Source organism: Mirounga leonina, unplaced genomic scaffold, assembly GCF_011800145.1.
Source record: "Mirounga leonina isolate KUSES-001 unplaced genomic scaffold, KU_Mleo_1.0 Mir_106, whole genome shotgun sequence".
NCBI classification, from domain to species: domain Eukaryota; kingdom Metazoa; phylum Chordata; class Mammalia; order Carnivora; family Phocidae; genus Mirounga; species Mirounga leonina.
Window position 1 is genome coordinate 5991625 of NW_023270232.1, and position 19066 is coordinate 6010690.

The window sequence follows — 19066 nt, forward strand, 5'->3', positions numbered from 1 at the left end:
AAGGAGGGAGCTCTCTGTTGCTAGAGGCATCCAAACAAAAGTGAAGACCTCCCCTGAGTAGGGAGGTAGAGGTATTGAAGCTTCAGACTGGGTAGGCATGGCAATCTTGAAAGGTCCACGATTGTGGACAGGAGGGGTGAACTGGACAGCAGGGCCTTGCAGTCCAGCCCGATGCCGTGCGGATCATTCCAGAGCCTGCATCCCTCATGTGAGGCCCTGAGATCTGGTGGCCATATGGGGCAGGCAATGCCAGAATTTGAGGAGTTGCAGTAGCTTTGGCGGGAAGAGGATTGGTGGCGGCCGACCCCGTGCTCAGTAGGTCTTAGAGGACCTCGTCTCAAAACAGGCTGCGGTGGGGAAACTAGTGGTGTTTGGTTGCGTAAAGTCACGGCTGCTTTAAAAGGAGGGGGCTCCTATTCAAGTGGAGAAGGTCTGATAGATTGGTAAGAATGGTTCCTTCATGCGCCGCCTGGTGTTCACGGCTGCATTCGCAGTGTCTGGAGCGGTGCTGGTATTCAGTAGGCACTCAGTAGGTACTTGTTGAATGAGTGAAGGAATTCAACAAATATATGTATTTCTTCAGGACTGCCTACTATTTTCCAGGCCCTGTGGTGGGTGGGCTGGTCTGACTGCTTTCTAGGCCTGGTGCCGGTGGGGGAGGGTGTGAGCTTGCGCAGCTCAACACATCGAGTTGTGTGTCTCGTTGGCCCCTGTGATTATTGCCTTCACTGGGGGCTAATAACACACTTGCCGGACTTGGCCAAGGTTATATTTTTAATGTTTTTATTTCCAAGGCCAACACCTGATTATTTTTACAGACATATTTTGATGCAGGCGAAAAATTAGATTAAAAACAGAGCACGTATTCCTGTGCCCTACTCTGGCTCTTTCGTTGTCAGTGAACGTTAGCTGCTATCCCTGGTGTAGATGCACACATGCTTTAAATCTGCAATAATAGCCCTTTGTCTTGGAGTGGGGAACCAGCACCCATGTGAGGGATAATTAACCTTTACCAGTGGGCATTTCCCTCCTTGTCTGCCCTGTAGGTAAAGGCAGATCTTCAGGATGGTGCTTTGGGGTTGGAATTCTGTGCTCTGTGGGGGGGGGGGGGGGAAGGGGGATGTATTTATGGCAAAGCCTTTCCAGCGTCCCCCTCCCCCCTCGAAGTGCTGGAACCCTTGGTTTAAATGAAATGTTATGTGGAACCCCGTGAGTGCACAGCACAGGAAAAGTGGATCTGCTTTGCTTTAAATGGGCATGGCCCCCCCCTTGCTCAGCGTCTTCCCACCCGTTCCCACCTCCCTGCCCCCGAGGAAGGGTCTGCCCGCGGGTAGTCACACACATTTGCATTCACAGATGCTCACCTGTTCTGTGCTGTGTATTTACACTTCTTCTCTCTCCCCCTTTGCTCCTTCGGCTTGCTGTGGGCCTGGTTCAGGCGGGCCTCATCCGCACGGACAGCAGCGACTACTTCATAGAGCCCCTGGAGTGGGGGCAGCAGAAGCAGGAGGCCCGTGGGAGGACACACGTGCTGTACCGGCGGGAGGCCGTCCGGCAGGAGGGGGCCCAGCCCGGCGGGGACCTTCACAATGAAGGTAGGCACTGGGCAGATCCCTGAGCTCCACCTCTGCCTGGACCTGTGGTGTTTTTAGGTCACTTCTGACCTTAACCTCTCGAGCCCTGGCCTCAGTCTTCTCATCTGTAAAGTGGGGCTGGAGCATGTATACCAGCAGAGAAACCCCAGTGGGTTTTAGGGGCTACTACAGCTGGCTGGAGTTGGGGGGCCAGGTGAGCGACTCGAGCCCCCTGAACTGTGGCCCTAGGGACTCCAGAGGTCTCTGCATGGCTCTACATCGCTTCGGAAGGTGACTTCCCTGCCTAGCGGAAGGTGCAATGGCTGCAGTTGGCTCTTCCCCCCTGAAAATCAACTCAGCCCTTGGGAGCCACAGGAAGGAAGGTCTTAGGGCACTCGTAGAGGGGGGACTGCCAGGTATCAGGGCATCAGGGTCAGCTTTGTGTCCAACAGACCATTTTTATTTTTTTTATTTTTATTTTTTTATTTTTTATTTTTTTAAAGATTTTATTTATCTTTTAGAGAGCAAGCGAGAGAGAAACAGCATGAGAGGGGAGAGGGTCAGAGGGAGAAGCAGGCTCCCCGCTGAGCCGGGTGCCCGATGTGGGACTCGATCCCAGGACCCCGGGATCATGACCTGAGCCGAAGGCAGACGCTTAACCATCTGAGCCACCCAGGCGCCCCTCCAACAGACCATTTTTAAATCCTACATCCAACACTGTCAGCTAACCTAACCAAGTTGCTTAACATCTCTGAACCTCATTTTCTAATCTGTAAAGTGGGGGTGATTGTGGCTCTCTCAGGTTGCGTGTATTCGCAATGGTGTATATAAAAATCCCAGCGTGGAGCTTGGCACATAGCAGGCGTTTGATAAATGATTGCTCTTATTCCAGTATTGTTATTAGGGTGACTACTGCCAGGTTAGGGCGAGAGCCCCTGAGAGCAGCCCGGCAATCTGCTCGGCAGCCCGCACGTACTCAGGACGCGTGCTTTTGTGACCGACGCGGGGGATGCAGCGTGTGCTGGTCCCGGGCCCATAGCCAGATGCACTGTCCCACTTAGCTTGGTCATGAAGCCCCTTTGGCCAAGAGGACATGAGGAGGCCTTGGGTGGAATCTGGCCGTGAATGGACTGCACCCTCCTGCCAGGGCCCTGGTGGGGTGCGGCAGAGCGGGAAGGAATGCTGGAAACCAGTTGTCCCCACATACAATGCCTCCTTTGAAGCTCTGGCTGCCCTCCCAGTGTGGCTCACAGGAGAGGCCGAGCTGGGTGGTGGAGGGCTCTGCAGGCCTAGAATGGGGGTGGGGGACTGGGGTAGATTTCAGGGGCAGCCTGGGACAGCACCATGCCCTCCACTGTGGCTGGGAAGAAAGACAAGTTTCGTTGGGCTCCATTTTATCTAAAGCCAGTTCTGAACAAAAGACCATAAATCTCCCGTTTGGGGGAGACCCACAGCCGTGGGCCTGGAACCAACCACATTGCTTACCATCACGGTCAGTGGCTGGGAAGCCCAGACCGCTGAGCTCAACAGGGTTGGCACTCAGGCCCAGGAAGGCTGGTGGGGCTCCCCATCATTAGGGGAGTCCTGGGCCTGTGGGTGATGCCATGACCCGGGCCCACCTGTGTCCCTCCTTAGACTAGCGGCAGTGGAAGGCTTTCTTGGAAACCTGTGACACTGTTATTTTAAGACCACTGGTGGGTCTGAGCCCAGAGAGTATATTAGCATTTCTGTGTGTGCCTGTCTTCATTTATCATTCTCGATTAAGTTGAAAGGTTTCACCTCACATCTGTGGGTTTACCTCTTAGCACCCAAAGAAATGCCTCAGAGGCCGAGGCCAGGCAGTCAGAGCCTGCTTAGCTGCCAATAAATGGGCTTTTGAGCAATCTGCCTCAGCCTGAGCACCTTCCTCCATCTCTGTCTGCCCCCATGCCCCATGCTGCCCAAGTGTCAGCCCAGCTCAGGGGTCCCCTCTCCTGGATCCCTAAGCCCTCTGGATTTCTCCTGGGACCGTCTTCTTGTCCCAGATAGGCTGGGGGCCTTCCTGGAGGACAGATATCATGTCTTCATGATCTTTGTTCCTTCACATGAGCTCTGCTACCCCACCGGGTATGGCTTTTGTCAAGCAAGGAGAGGAGGCATCAGAAGACCCATCAGATTGATTTTCTAGCTGAGCTGTGGCCTGTGGAGGGGCTTCAGCCCCCAGGGCTCCATGGTAGAAGTATCTGACATGCACCGATGAATTTGGGGGTGGAGGGGACTCTTCCTGGCACTCAGGGTATGGTCTTGATGACTGCTTCCTGAAGAGGACATGCGTGTACCCACAGACTCACCCACTCATGTGTAACACACTACACTTTGGAGTCTAGAGGTAGAAATTCCCCTGGCTGGACCTCCAGGTGTGGCTGGCCCCCTCCTAGCCCCTCAGGGACTGCCCTGTGGACCCTGCTTGGCCTCAGGGGCTGTGCCCTGGACACTGCCATGCTCTGAATGCTGCCCTCTCTCTCCTCACCCCACGGCCCTGCTCTCTATAACCCCTTCCCACCCTACGGTCCCCACCTGTGGAGGGAATGGGATGCCACGGGGCCATATGCCCCTGTGGCCAGAGTTCCAGCTCTCTGGCTGGGGGCCAGGGCCGTCGGACGTGAGGGCAGCTTGTCCCTTCAGGGGCAGCCAGCCAGGCTGGGCTCTGGGCTGCTGCTTTTTTTAACTTGAGATAAAATCCACCATTTTAATGATTTCCAAGTATACGGTTCAATGGGTTTTTACTGTGTTTACAATGTTGTGCAACCATCACCACTATCTGATTCCAGAACATTTCTGTCACTCCCATAAAGAGCCCTGTACCCATGAATTAATGACCTCTCCCCTTTCCCCCCGCCGCAACCCCCGGGCAGCCACTCATCCACCTTCTCTCTCTGTGCCTGTTCTGGACATCTCGTGTAAAGGGAATCACGCAACGTGTGGCCTTTTGTGACTGGCTTCTGTCGCTTAGCCTGTGAGGTCCATCCGTGTGTAGCACGTGTCAGTCCCTCATTCCTGTGCACGGCAGGGTGATATTGCAGTTGCATGAACAGACCACATTTTGTTTATCTCTTCATCTGTTGATGGACATTTGGGTTGTTTCCATTTTCTGGTTATGATGATAATGCCGCTGTGAACGTTCGTGTATGAGGTTTTGTGTGCATGTATGTTTTCAATTCTTTTGGGTATAGGACTCGGAGTGGAATTGCTGGGTCCTGTGGTAACACTGTATTTAACTTTTTGGGCGACTGCCAAACTGCTTGTCAAAGCAGCTGCACCATTGCGCATTCTCATGGGGCTTCTTGGGTGGGCTCTTGGAAAGGCTCCCAGGGGCCTACTGCCCCCACCCTCCCCACTCGGAAGGTTACCTATGGCCCAAAGGATGAGAGATGCAAGAGGGTGTGGGTGGCCCCTCTCCAGGGCCTGTGGTGGTGATGTCAGCAGGCCCTCCCCACGGCCCCTTGTTCTTTTTGCCGAGAGGAAAATCTGGGTGGGCCCTGGGAGGGAGCCCTGGGTTTGCATTCTGGGCTTTGGCCATTAACCTGCTGTGTGACCTGGGATGAGTCAGGCAACCTCTCTGAGCCTCCCTTTGACAGACCTGGCTGGGAGAGCTCTAAGGGGTCAAGCTGCACATTTCACTTGCAGTTGGTAAACCTTCGGGCCCTGCTCATGTGTTGGGAGTGACTGTCATTTAGTCTCCCTGCTCCATGGAGAGAATGCTTGCCCCCTCTCCTCCCCTCCTCTCTCCCAGGCATTTGTCTCTGGGCTGCTGTACTCACCATTGGGCTCGGGCGCCAGGTTGAGCGAGGGTGACGGTGGCCTGAGCCACGGTCACCAGCCTGTGCATCACTCCGAGGGCTGGCCACACGTTTCTGCTTTCCCAAGTGGGCCAGTGGGCACACGTTTTTCCAACCCTTTAGTCTAGTGCTTTCCTTCCTTGGTGCTTGCAGGCCACTAACTGAAGGGATGATAAAAAGAGACAGTAGCAGAGTCCCATGGTTCCCTGTTGCCCTGTCCTCAGATTTTAGTTCCTGAAGGATCCATGTCGATAGAGCTGAGAGGCAGAACTTGGGTCTCTGCTGAGGTACCCGTGGAACCCTCCATGAGGGTCACCCACACTGTGGCTGATGTCACCCTACACTTGCTCACAGTGGATTTTGCCGGTGTACTTCCCTCTGCTCGGGACCCTCTGTTCCCCGTGTTCCAGCAGGTTGTCTCCTGTTCCCTGTCTGGCCCAGCTTAGACGTCCCCTCCTCCAGAAGCTTCTGTCAACTCCCCAGTTCTGGTTTGGGGCTCTGGTGTGGTAGCCTTCCCTAGTCAGTCTTCCTGTAGGCCTTGAAGTTATCATACTATTACCTTCTGGTTCCTTCTCTGTCATCTGGGGCAGGCAGTGGGCTGAAAGGCAGGGGACCTTCATCACACACCCACCTAATAAGTTTGCGCCCCTCCTGCGGCCATACCCCTTGATACACACTGGGCATGCTTTGGTGGCATTTTCCTGTCCTTAGCTCCTGTCCCACTCTGGGAGATTCTTGCATAACTGGATATTCTTAGAAATCAGTGGTTCAAGTATCAGAACTTCAGGGTAGGATGGTGGGGAAATCATGAAATGTTAAGGCTTGAAGCCTTCTCAAGAGACCCCCAGGCTCCTATCCTGCTTTCTTAGTGTGGGGGAGGAAGAATAATTTCCCCTTTACTCTTCTAGGTTCTTGGCTGAGGCACCCTGTAATAAACGATTAGCAAGAATAAAATAAACAGAAGTTGAACTACATGGATACCTCCTGTATATGTGGAAGAGGCCCAGGGAAACTGAGTAACTCCCTCAAATGGTCCAAGCCACCACCTTAACATCTCCAGCTAAAGACAAAAGACGATGTTGGTGGGTGGGGAGGAGGAGTGAGTTATGGGAGGTTACCAAGAAAAGCACAGTAAACAAGGGGAAGGTTATGTGGATTTAAGTCATTTCCTTCTTTATTGATAAGAATTTCCCGAGATTTAGAGTCATCCTCCTTTTCCTGGTACAGACAGGGAGACACCCTTACAAATGGAGATTTTCCTTCTACATGAAAACGTCTCTTACAAAAGGCTCACTCCTATGCAATTTCTAGAGCTTTTCCTGTGTCTGCCATTTCTTAAAAATTAGTCTAAAATAATCCTTGTGCCACAGAGACATATTTTAGGGTGGCAAATTTTGCTCCCCTTCATTCGTTTTTCCCACAGTGTCCTCAGAAACCCTTAACTCCACTGCCCCAACAAATGTTGCTCCAGTCTTTTCAGACTAGGGTGTAGATGACTGATAACTGCTTTGGGGGCTACCTTTCTCGGGAGCAGCACCGATGGTGATGTTTCCAAGCCTGCTCCCTTGATTTGGACAGACCTGGACAAGCTACTCTGGACCTCAGTTTGTTGACCTGTATATTGGGGACAGGAACCTGAGAGTTGTAAGGATTGGATTGGATTCGATTAGATTGGGGGTCAGCAAACTAAGGCCGCCACGTGTTTTTGGATTTTAAGTTTTACTGAGATGGACATACTTGTTGCTTATATATTGTCGATGGCCACTTGTATGCCAAATTGAATCACCGAGACAGACACTATATGACTCACAAAGCTAAAAATACTATCTGGTCCCCTACAGAAAAAGTTTGACAACTCCTAGATTACGTCATACAAGTTCATGAATCCTAGTTAAATAAGTATTTTTGCATTTTGCCAAAAAGGCAAAGCGGTGATGGTGACATTGGGTTGCTGGCAGTGATGGGGAGGGATTTGGGGGGGACATACTCCAGGGGTTCCTGCATAGGACTGCAGTAACACCATGATTTTTTCCCTTTAGGGAGAGGTTTCCACCCACTGCTACCTTTGATTTTTATAGCCAGCTCCTGGATAAGAGATCAAGGATGGTTCATCTCTGAGTCACAGGAGGGGAGGGGAAGGCTTGCAGGGGTGAATGGGCCGGGCTAGAGCACATGGGGAGATAGTGCTGAGTGGGAACTGGGATCTAGGCTCATGACTTCCGGCAAGATACCCCTTCTCTGCTGTTCATCGCCTCAGAGACTCAGCCATGGCCTGGTGCCCAGCTAAGGGCTTGTGCCTCCAAATTCAGTGGTGTGGCACGAACCCTCATGCTAAGTTGGCTTCCAGAGGCAGGAAGAGAGCCCACGTGATGGGGCAGAGGGGGCTGGTGGGCAGGGTCCAAGCCATAGCCTCTCCTGTGGGTCTGACCTCTGTCTCTCTTCCCATCCTGGTTGGCAGCCTTCGGCCTGGGCGACCTCCCCAACCTGCTGGGCCTGGTGGGGGAGCAGCTGGGCGATGGGGAGCGGAAGAGGCGGCACGTGAAGGCGGGCAGCTACAGCATCGAGGTGCTGCTGGTGGTAGACGACTCGGTGGTGCGCTTCCACGGCAAGGAGCACGTGCAGAACTACGTCCTCACCCTCATGAACATCGTGAGTGGCCCCGCGTCCCGGGGCGTGGGGTGGGGGGCGTGGGGCACCACCAGTCTTAGAGCAGAGCCGATTTCTCTCGGACCTGGTGTTTCAGGTGCACGTACAGCTCGCTCCCCAGCCCAGCTGTGAGGCGGGCCTGAGCTGGCCTGCCGTCCGCTCCAGGCCGAGGCTGATGTCCGCTGCCCACGCCTGTGCCGAGGTGCCCCCAGGCATCGGTGCCAGCCCCTGGCAAGCTGGAACCCCAGGGACAGTGGCTTCAGTGCTGGGACGCATTCAGAGTCCGAGGCAGGTGTGGCCTGGGGCCTCACAGGCCTTGGAGTTGCAGGGACTCCCTGAGACCCCTCATCTGCAGAAAGTACCTGATCTCAGGCTGGGAAGACTGGCCAGCTAGTTGTCAATCTGCCGCGGATGGGGGGGGAGGGGAGTCCCAGGCCCTGAAGGTGGGCCTTTCGTGTTCACTGAGGACAGAAATGCTGTTATGTAGATTTAGATCATTGCCTTCCTTGATTAAGAGTTTCCGGAGCTTGAATCATCCCCGTCTTCTGGTACGGCTAGGGAGACACCCTTACAAATGGATAGTTCCCTTACACCTGTCAATGTCTCCTACAAAAGGGTAGCTTCCACTGGGGTTTTCAGAGCTTCTCATAGGTCTGCAGTTTCTTAAGAATAACCAGCTTAAGATAATCAGTGGGGTGACAAAACCTGCCTCCCTTCATTGTTCTTACAGCTCTCTTGTCTGTGTGTATATAAGTGCTTCTTTGTCTAAGCGCCTGAAGGTGAGGTCCTGAGACGGGGTATTTGTCTTATACTTTTTTTTTATTTTATTTTTTTCTTATTATGTTATGTTAATCACCATACATTACATCATTAGTTTTTATGTAGTGTTCCATGATTCATTGTTTGCGTATAACACCCAGTGCTCCATGCAGAACATGCCCTCTTTAATACCCATCACCAGGCTAACCCATCCCCCCCCACGCCCCTCCCCTCTAGAACCCTCAGTTTGTTTCTCAGAGTCCATAGTCTCTCATGGTTGTCTCCCCCTCTGATTTCCCCCTCTTCATTCTTCCCCTCCTGCTATCTTCTTTTTTTTTTTTTTAACATATAATGTATTATATTTTGAGCCCCAAGGGCACATAGCACAGTGCCCGTCCCCTGATAGGTGATTGGTAAATATGGAGAGAGGCAGGGAGCCGGCATCCACCGAGAGGGAACGAGAAGGCAGCAGATTTGTGTCCACAATGCAGGTGTAAAGAAAAGGGGGGCAAGAAATCAGATCCAATTACAAGGAGCCTCAGGGAGGGGAGGGCTGCCTGAAAGTTTCCCCCCTCACCACCTCTTTGTTTGGATATTAATTCTTCTGTCCCTCAAGGAACCTGTGGTTTGGGACTCATGGAGCAAAGGCTCCACCACGGAGGGAGGATGACTATGAATATGGACACACCCAACTCCCAGAGCACCTGACCACCTACCCAGACTCCAGAGATTGCTAACCTAACCTAAGGCCACACAAGCCAAGTACTAATCCCATTAGTGGGAGAGCAGGGTTAGCCCCTGGAGCCAGCAGGTGGAGAATGGGAGTGGTGGGGCAGGGCAGGGGGCAGGGGAGGCCTTAGGAAGCCCTCAAGTGCTGGGAGCCTGGGTCCTGGGTCCAGACTGGGGGCTGCAGACCCCAGGAGTGTGACCCTGTGAGCCAGGCCTTATTTAGTCCCAGAGTCTTTCAGTTTGCTAAAAGATAATTTTCAGGAAAAGGTAAAATCATGACTCTCATACAGAAATAAAAACAGGCAAGTGTTAAAGGTTTTGCTTTACTCACCAATTAATGAGAGAACCAGGCAAATGTGAAAACCCTTTCAAAAGAGAACCCCAAGAATGGAAACATTTATAATCAGGAATTTTGAAATGAAGGTGCAAACAGAGAGCAGAATTGGCTGTCTCACAGGGTGGAGGACAAGACAGAATTTGTGCATCCATGGACAATGTGCATTGCTGTCATATGCCGAGCTCTCAGTTGTGAACTAGCTTCCGTGGAATCAGATTCAGATAAGGCCGAAAGCTATGCTGTGGACAAGGCAGTTTCCATCAAAGCACACATTATAATTATTCTTGGAGTTTGAGGCCTGGCCGGGGTCCCAGGTAGAGAGCCAGTCCCGTGGACTGCGGGGAGTTTGGCGGCCCGTCTGACTTATAGGCTGCGTCCCTGTCCCTGGAGCTGGGAGGGTAGCAGCCTTGCTCAGGACACACCCCTGGGTGCTGGCTATGTGACCATCCTAAGCAACTAAGTAGTGGAGGTCTTTTGATGAATCATATAAGCAGATATTGTTTTCTGTAGAGCAAAGTATACTTTTGGAACCATTTTCCAAAGGCTTGCCCAGACTGAGATGTGATTTGTTCAGGAGGGTCTTGTTCAATCCCTCTGACCTGGAGCTGTATGGAGGGTGGTGGCGAGTGCGTGGGAAGTGCCACCAAGTTCTTGAGGTTCCCAATGTGGAGGCCTGTCGCCTAGTAGTCCTTCCCTGGCGTCCCTCCCCATGTCCCCTGAACTTTATTGAGGACGTTTATTGGAGAAGAGTTCAGGCTCTCATGACCTGGGACCCATGAGCCTTGGCCAGGAGCTCCTCTGCTTAATCCTCACCAAAGACTGTGCCCTGAGGGCCTGCCTTGGAGACTGCTCTTTCCATAGGCTTGGTTCTACTTTCCTTCTCCTTACAACCTACCAGAAAGTAGGTGGGAAGAGTAAATGTCTTCCAGAGGTTCCTGAAGGCTGCTTGAGGCTGCTGCTTCTGCTCACTGCTGGCTTGTCCTATGGATGTGGGAACAGAAGGGGTAGTTGAGGCAGAGCTTCTCCCCCCCCCCCCTCCCCGGGCCTGTTCCTCTGCGGGAAGGAGGCTCACCGTGCTGAGGAGCTGTTGTGTGCAGACCCACAGCCGTCTCAGGGGGTATGTGAGCAGTGGGGGGTCCTGATTTCCCAGGTGCAGAGGGCAGCTAAGCAGAGTTCCGGCCCATGGAGGTGAGCGGATACGTGACCAAGCAGGTCTCCTCCCAGGGGACCAGCAGCTCAGCCCATCCATTGTGTGGGAACTTTATTTGGCTGGGATGCTTGAAACACTAATTTCCTGAGGGATTTTATGAAGCCAGTAAAAAGGGGGTCCCTGTGCTGTCCCCTTGGAGTGCCTGCCAGCCAGCCTGCGACCATTTCTGATCTTGATTTGCGGGACCAGGGCTGGCCTGGTAGGATCAGGGAGAGATCCGGTTCCTGGGATGTATGGTCCCATTGTGCTAACCCCAGAGGAGGGGCCGAAGCCATTAGTGAAACACTCCGAACCATCTGATCAGGCCCTGCTCACTGGCAACTCTCAGGGCATCCAGCCTCTCACTTTTCCTTTGCATTACCCTGGGGATGTGCTATACATATTCATGCAGCTGCAGGTGGTGGCCCGGCTCCCTCCTCTCTCCTCCTGACATGCTGGTGGGCCCCTGATGGACTTTATTTGCCTGTGCCTCAGTTTACCCATCTGTACCAGGCCACTTACCTTAAAGCTTAAAGGGGAACTGTTTTGAGAGCTTTGAGACATAAGGGAAAGTTGTATTCAGCATGTAGTAGTGAGTGCCTGGTGTATGCTTAGTATGACAGACAGACTCTTATTCTAGAAGCTTTGGTCTGGCTACAAAAACAAGCCTCAGCCCATGGAATATTTTTGGGGCAGTGCTGAAGGAGCTTAGAGGAGGCAGCCATCTCTGTGGACTGGCGGGGGGGTTGGGGGGAAGAGGCTTTCTGGAGCGGTTTGGAGCTGAGCCAGCCTCGGGGTGGGGGGCAGGGGTTTGGTGAGGTAGAGCGTGCAGGCCCGGCAAGCATGCCACCATGCACTGCAGGGTTGTGGACGCAGGAATGAGGGGCAGCCAGGCCTGCAGAGACCTTTCAAGAGCTGTGGCAGGAGGGTCCCCCAGGCAGTAGCTGGGCTCTGGCACGGAGAGGAGTGCTGAACAGCGCATGACAGGGGCACCAGGGTGGGTAAGGGAGGAGAAGATGGACCCCAGAGCCAGCCGAGGCTGTGACGGGCCAGCAGGAAGCCTCCGGAGACAGGGACTGTGAGCTTTCTCGAATATCACAGTATCATTCCAGTACATACCACATGTCAGGCATGGGGCTGAGAACCTCACAGACAGGCTCCGTGAATCCTCACTGTGGCCTAGGCCAGTGGCATTCCTTTAACCGCTGTGGCTCTGAGAAGCCAAGTGACTTGGCTCAGACTAATAAGCGGCAGTGTTAGGATTCAAACCCAGATCTGTCTGATCCCGAAGTTCGTGTTTTCCCCCACAGCTGCTGTGGTAGAACCTGGGGCAAGTAGCTCTGAGGAGGAGGGAGAAGGAGGATCACAGGCCCCCGGAAGGAGCCTCTCCCCAAAATGGTCCCCATATCCAAGTCAGGATTCTGGGGCTTCGCCCTGGGCTTTCTTCCTGCTCTTGTCTTGGCTCCTGGATGTGGCTGGGCTTGCCAGCCAGGGCCACGGAGAGAAGCAGGCACTGTCAGGGGCCCTCTCCTTGCCTGGAGTGACACACTGAATCTCTGGGGTGAGGACCCCCTTGGACAGGGGGATCCTCTGAGGGCCCAGAGCCAGAGCAGAGGGAGGGTGAGGAGACAGAGAAGCCCTTTCGTCGGTCCTCACTGAGCCAGTCTACAGCCGGACCCTTCTTGGCAGCCCACTCTTGCGGTGGTAGGCTCGCTGCCCACCTTGCTCTCCACCCCACCCGGCCAGGCTGATACCACAAAGGCATTGGACATGGTTGCTGGAGAGACATTGCCTGGTGTCTCTGAGAGGGTCCTCCCCACTCTCATCTGCTTCAGGACCCCTTCCTGAGGCTTCTCAGATGCCCTGCTGGGAAAGCATGGTCCAGATGGCTGTCAGACCAGGGCCTTGGTGGCCTCAGCCTGGGAGAGTGGCATTCTCTTGGCACATAACTGTGTTAAATATTCATCATAAAGGCCGGTTTGGAACACCACAAAAAAACTGCCTTCGTGCTGAGAGAGTGTTGCTTTGCCAGCCCTTTTCCGTTTGGGGATATGTGAGCCTCCCAAACAGCTCATCCTCCCAGCTCATTGGAAGGATGCAAATCTTCCCCCTCCCTCTCTTTTGAATCCTTTCTCTTCTCTTGTCTCTAAAAAGCGTTCCACTGCTTTTTTAGGGCACCCAGAGACCACCAAAACTAAAAGCAAACATCTTACTTTAAGGTAGTGGTTCTTAACGGGGGCAGTTTTGCCTCCCTGGGGACTCTTAAGAAGGTTTGGAGATTATTTTTTGGTTATCCCAGCTGGAGGGAATGCTTCTGACATCCCCGAGGAGCCTGGAGTTGCTGCTCAACATCCTACATGCACAAGACGCCCCCAGCCTGAGTGGTCCTTGGGGCCAGGCGCCCAGCCCTAAGGTGTTAGCTCCACATGCTGGCATTTGCTTTTTCAGAGCAGGCCCCCTGGGCAAAGAGTGGTGCTTCACAAAAGCACAAATGCTGGGGTTCCTGGCAGGAGGGCCATAATAATAATGACCGTCCCTCACGGTGGCGGGGAGAGCTTTATGGTCGACAGAGCACTTTCATGCCAGGCATCTCAGTTGCCATATGGACAGCAGGGATCCTGTGCTGCAGGCCGCAGAGGATTACTGATACACACCCCACACAGTGCACCCAGCGCAGAGAGAGTGCTTGTTTCCACACACGTGCGTGTACAAGCACGCACATCTGGTCATCTGTGTGTATAACACAGATGTGTGTGTAGATACATGTACCAAATCAGGTGCGCACACGCAGAGGAGTCCACACATCATGCGTGGACACATACTTACCATATTTCATCAAAATTGAACCCATTGATTGTCAGATGCTCTATTATTTTGCGTAGTTAAGAAACAGAAAAGGTGGGGTGCCTCGGTGGCTCGATTGGTTAAGCGGCTGACTCTTGGTTTCGGCTCAGGTCATGATCTTGGGGTCCTGGGATCGAGCCCTGTGTTGGGCTCCGTGCTTGGTGGGGAGTCTGCTTCAAGATTCTAGCTCCCTCTGCCCCTCTCCCTGCTCACCTCTCTCTGTCTCTCTAAAATAAATAAATCTTAAAAAAAAAAAAAAAAGAAAGTACTACCTATTAAATTCTGATAGTGATGTTTCCTTATCACTTAGAATTTTTATTTGTACATTTTGGAAGAGCTCTTTTAACTTGATTGAGACTTAGATATTTATCATATATTACTTGTGTACATACATAGACATGACAGCATGGGAAAATAAGGTATTCCCTTAACTTCTTCCATTCAGAGTGTTTCTTGTCCAAGTCCCTTTCCGCACAGAGCCATCCCAGTGTGTCCTTTTCCGCACAGCATTGTCCCCTGTGCCATCCGGAGTATGGGCCATGTTGCAGGCGTGCCCCACTCTTATCTTTGGGATTTCCTCCAAGCTGGAACCTGTTCTGCAAGCTTTGAAAAGTGGATGCCTTCTTGATTTTACCGGAAGGTGGCAATGGAGGTTTTCAGACAACCAGGACTCACCTCCCTTCCTCAGATGGGCCCCAAACGGTCCACTGTCAGCAACGGCAAGGGGTTGTGGTGTCCTGTGAAGCCCCAGGAATAACGTGAGATTCTGGCTCGCCTGGGCGGTGACAACCCGCTGTGACTGCCCCCTGACCCGCTGCGATTGTAAACAGGGAAAGAAGAGCGTCTTAGACACATGCAGTGCGGTGCTTGCTGGACGCCTGGTCGGCAGAGTCGCTGCATCCCCTCTTGTTGGACGCTTTGGGACTGGGAGAACAGAGGGCTGGTCCTGGGGCCTGGGGCTGAGAAAGGGTAGGACAGGTGATTGTGGCCAGGCCTCTCCTCCCAGCAGGGCTGCCCCCATTCCGTTCGGGTTCAGAGCCGAAAGTGACCCGGGAAGGCACGTGGGCAGAGGCTGGACGTGAACTCCGACCATGGCTGCTGGCTCAGGCAGGCTCTGCCATCAACGGGGGCCTGCTCTTCGGTACGACGAGGGTAATGTGCCACGCTCCTTGGAGCTCCTGCGAGGAATGGCTGACTCTTAGAACCAGAGTGGAGAATGTCCAAGATGAGCCTCCCATAGCGCCAGAAAGGAAGGAAGTGTTCAAACACCACCCAAACACCCCATAACTGACAGCGAGGGTGTGTTAAAAGGACACGGGAGCCAACTGCAAGAGCTCCCGGTGGCCGAAGCTGGGACAGTTTGAGCAACAAAATAAATAATGTAGCATTAAATTATAACCCAGGGTATAAAATCCATATCCACGGGTTCATACTGATAAACAAACGACAGAATAAATAAACAGGTTGGAGGAGAAGAATTCCGAATAATTGAGGCAGGTACTCCGTCCTCAGGTGGATTTTAACTCCCACTCCTGCAGCAGGGGCTCTGCACGGTGACTTTGTCCCAAAGAGCATGGCCTGGGGGTGGACGCTGTCCTGGCAGGCAATGGCGGTCAGCCTCGCCAGGGGCAGGTCCTTCCGGCTCCAGGTGCCCTGACATCATGTGGGGAAGGTAGCACTTCAGCTCTGTGGCCTTCCTCCCCTAGGCCCGCGCCCCCCATCTAACCATGAGACAAACATCAGATGTACCCACATGGAAGGCCAGTCTGCTGGATGCCTCACTGGAGTTCCTCAAGACCGTTGGGGTCATCAAAACCCAGGGAAGTCTGAGGAACGTTCAGAGAGGGGGAATGCCCTACAGCAGCCCGAGGGGATGCGGTGGTGAAATGTAACCTGGGGGCCTGGATGTGGTCTCGGAGCAGAAACAAAGGACATTAGGGGAAAACTGGGGAGATCTGAAACAAACATGGGCTTTCGTTAATAATAACGTGTCCTGTTGGTTCAGTCCTGTGACAAATGTACCACGGTCATGGCAGGTGTTAATCATAGGGGAAGCAGGGCGTGGGGCCCTTGGAAACTCTCTAGACTCGGCTTGCAGCTTTTCTAGAAATCTAAATCTATTCTAAAATCAAAAGTATACTAATTAGAAAGGAAAGAAGGGATAGTACTTCCTTCCGGGCAGGTCGCTGGGAGGGTGCGGGGAGGTGGGCAGGAGCCGTGGCTGTATCAGCCCCTCCTTTGATGGCAGTTCATGTCCTCTCCTACTTGAGCAGGGGGTGGGCTTGGGACCTCGGGGTCGTGCTTGCCCAGCACGGCCCCTCCCTGTCTGGAACCTGCCTGCACCTGGCTGACCAGGCAGGTGGACATGCTGCCTCAGAGCTCCTCGGGAGCCATGCTCCCTAGCAGTGTGGGAACCCAGGGCTGGCCAGGGACCATTCTGCGCTGGACCCTGTCTCTGCACGGACAAGGAGAAGCCCATCTTGGCCTGGTCCAGAAGGGAAGGCTGCCATTTGCCCTCCCATGGGCTCCCCAGGGGCCTAGCTCTCCCCTCCAGCCCTAGACAGAGGCCCAGGCATTTCTGCTGTAACCCAGAGTCTGATCCTCCCTTTGGACAGGAAAACAGATGCAGAGCTCCCACCCCAATAGACCCTCCTTTCCTTCTTCCTGCTCCCTGGGCTTGACTCCAAAGCCAGCCCCCTGCCAGGAGGCCTGCCCATGCAGGGGTTACAGGAGAACAGGGAAGGGGCTCTTGCAACTACCCCCTGCCTGGCCATGTTGCTCTTTACTGGATTTGGAAACCCACTTTCTCCTCTCCCAGGCCAGAGGAAGCCCACTCCAGCCGGCCTGCCACAGGGGCTGGTTCTGGAAAGCAGCTGGGCATAGTGGCTAAGAGTCACAGAGATCTGAGTTTAAATCTGAGCCCTCCCACTTTCCAGCTGGGTGGCCCTGGGTGAGTTACTCAGCCTCTCTGAACCCTGGCTTTCTCACCTGTGAAATGGGAACAATTCCTCTCTCCATAAGGTTGATGTGAGGTTGTATGCAAGCCCTCAGCATGTGCCTGGCACATAGTAGGTGTTCAGTGAACAGCAGCTCTTCCTCCAACCCTAGTGGTTTCTAGCTTCTGCTGCATTATCGTGTAGTTTCTCCCTTCTTCTGTTTTGTCTCCCCATGGCCAGAGAGTCCTGACCTTTGCTTGTTTTTCTAGTACATACCCAGTGGCCGTCCCAAGCCAATACGTGACATGGAACCCTAACCTGGGGATCTTGGCAAATGACATTGAACGTGGCTGAGGTGGGGAAGCAAGGAGACCAGACACAGTGTTCTTTTCTGCCCTGTGGGTGTGTCTGGCGGCTGTCACGCTGGGGCCCACACCCATGGGAAGCGATTCCTGCTCTCCCCAGAGCTGGCGCACAGGCCTGCCTTCTGCCGTTTGGGAGGCAGCCGTGGAGGGCAGAGGCCGACAGAGCTGGTTCTGGAGAGCACAGCCAGACCAGAGCCTGTCAGGGAGCCGCCTGTGGGTGTGTTCCAGAGGTCCTGGGCCTCTCAGGTAGCAGCGCCTCCTGGCTGTGGTTCCGCCCCCGGCTCACGGTTGTGGCTGGGACCCATGTGCCAGGCGGCTTCCGCGGTTCTGGGTGGACATGGCAGCCCTGTCCAGCCACCTCCTTGGCCTGCGCAAGCGGTCAGGACAGCTTCAGCGGAATCCAAGCCCGAAGGTCCTACTCAAGGGCTAGGGCTGATCAGGGTGTGTGCACGTGAGCATGCCAGGGCCCCAGAGATGGACCAGACCAGGGGATGTGGAATGGCAGGGCCAACCCCACCTTTTTTTTTTAATGAGGGAATAAGGTTGTAAAATAGAATTACTTTATTTTTTTTTTTTAAGATTTTATTTATTTATTTGAGAGAGAGAGTGAGAGAGAGAAAGAGCACAAGAGGGGGGAGCGGGAGAGGGAGAAGCAGACTCCCTGTTGAGCAGGGAGCCCGATGCGGGACTTGATCCTGGGACTCCAGGATCATGACCTGAGCCGAAGGCAGTCGCTTAACCAACTGAGCCACCCAGGCGCCCTAGAATTACTTTATTTTTATCACTCTTATGTAGTATAAGAAAAGACTAGACTATCGCTCACGCCTCAGAACTATTCATCCACTCTTGTGCCTTAGGCCACCTTTTGGGGATCACTTTCCATCTTCCTTTGCTACAGACCCTTTGATGGGGTCTGTATAACTGTCTCAGGTTCTGTTCCCTTGATAATGTCTTCTTTCCTTGATAATGTCTGTTGAAAATCTACTCCTAACCAGATGGCCCTTCCTTGGCAAGTGGCCCCGTCCTCTCTCTTCTTGCCACCCGGAAGTCATGTGACTGACGTGAGCATGGGGAGAAGTCTCCCAGAGACTGTGGCCACCGTCTCACCCCAGGAACGGAGCAGCTATGCTCAATGGGACTTTCAGAGAGAGACTTGAGGCCAGTGGGGGAAGCAGACAGGCAGGTTGAATGGGGTTCATGACACCCAGAACTTTCTAACGGGCTAGCACATGCATGCATTGGGGAGTGTGTGAGCAGGGGCTGGGAAGAAACTCCCCATCCTGGGTGGGGCTTGCCTCAGCTGCCCGGATTACCACCGGCCTCGGGGCTCTCTTGATGGCTCCAGGATTCCTGCTTTTCTCTCCCCTGCACAGAACCTCTGCCCATCTCCTCCAAAGGTCCCATGACTTTCTTGGGCGAGGCTCATTCTCGGTCCTCCAGCAAGCCCTCCCTGACCCTTCTGGCCTATGTATACCCCATCTCCTTTACCCCCAACTCCTGGGGTCTGGGTCCACCAGTCACCTGAAGCATTTGGTTGCTAGATTATTTCAGAGTGCTGTGCTGTGCTGAGCAAGGTCTCTCTGGATGGAGAGACCTTGTCTCTGTCCCTTTCTGCTTGCTCAGTATTACATTTAGGCCAGTCACCCAGGAGTGGGAGGTGGCATCAGGAGGCCCCACTCAGTCCCCACCAGTGTTGGACACTTGGGCTCTCATTCTACCTCCTGTTCTGAGGGGTGGCAGCCTTCTCCCCAGTCCCACCGTGAGGACCTCCCAGTGTCCTGCGCTGGAGATGCCAGCCATGGGAGCAGGAGTCGCTGGAGGCTTTGATGGGTGGGTTTGGCCTGCTGAGTGTGGAGACAGCAATAAAGG

The 19066-nt window shown here is 53.6% G+C and overlaps 1 protein-coding gene across 1 annotated transcript in view; it reads left to right on the top strand.

The window, feature by feature from the left end:
* LOC118017824 (A disintegrin and metalloproteinase with thrombospondin motifs 14-like) overlaps nucleotides 1-19066 on the top strand; it is a gene marked incomplete at its 5' end in the record, with an annotated part of 71522 nt that overhangs the window by 19252 nt on the left and 33204 nt on the right. The window contains 2 exon segments of the mRNA XM_035016084.1: nucleotides 1439-1595; nucleotides 7851-8041. Of these exon segments, the coding sequence (XP_034871975.1) occupies nucleotides 1439-1595; nucleotides 7851-8041 (348 nt within the window).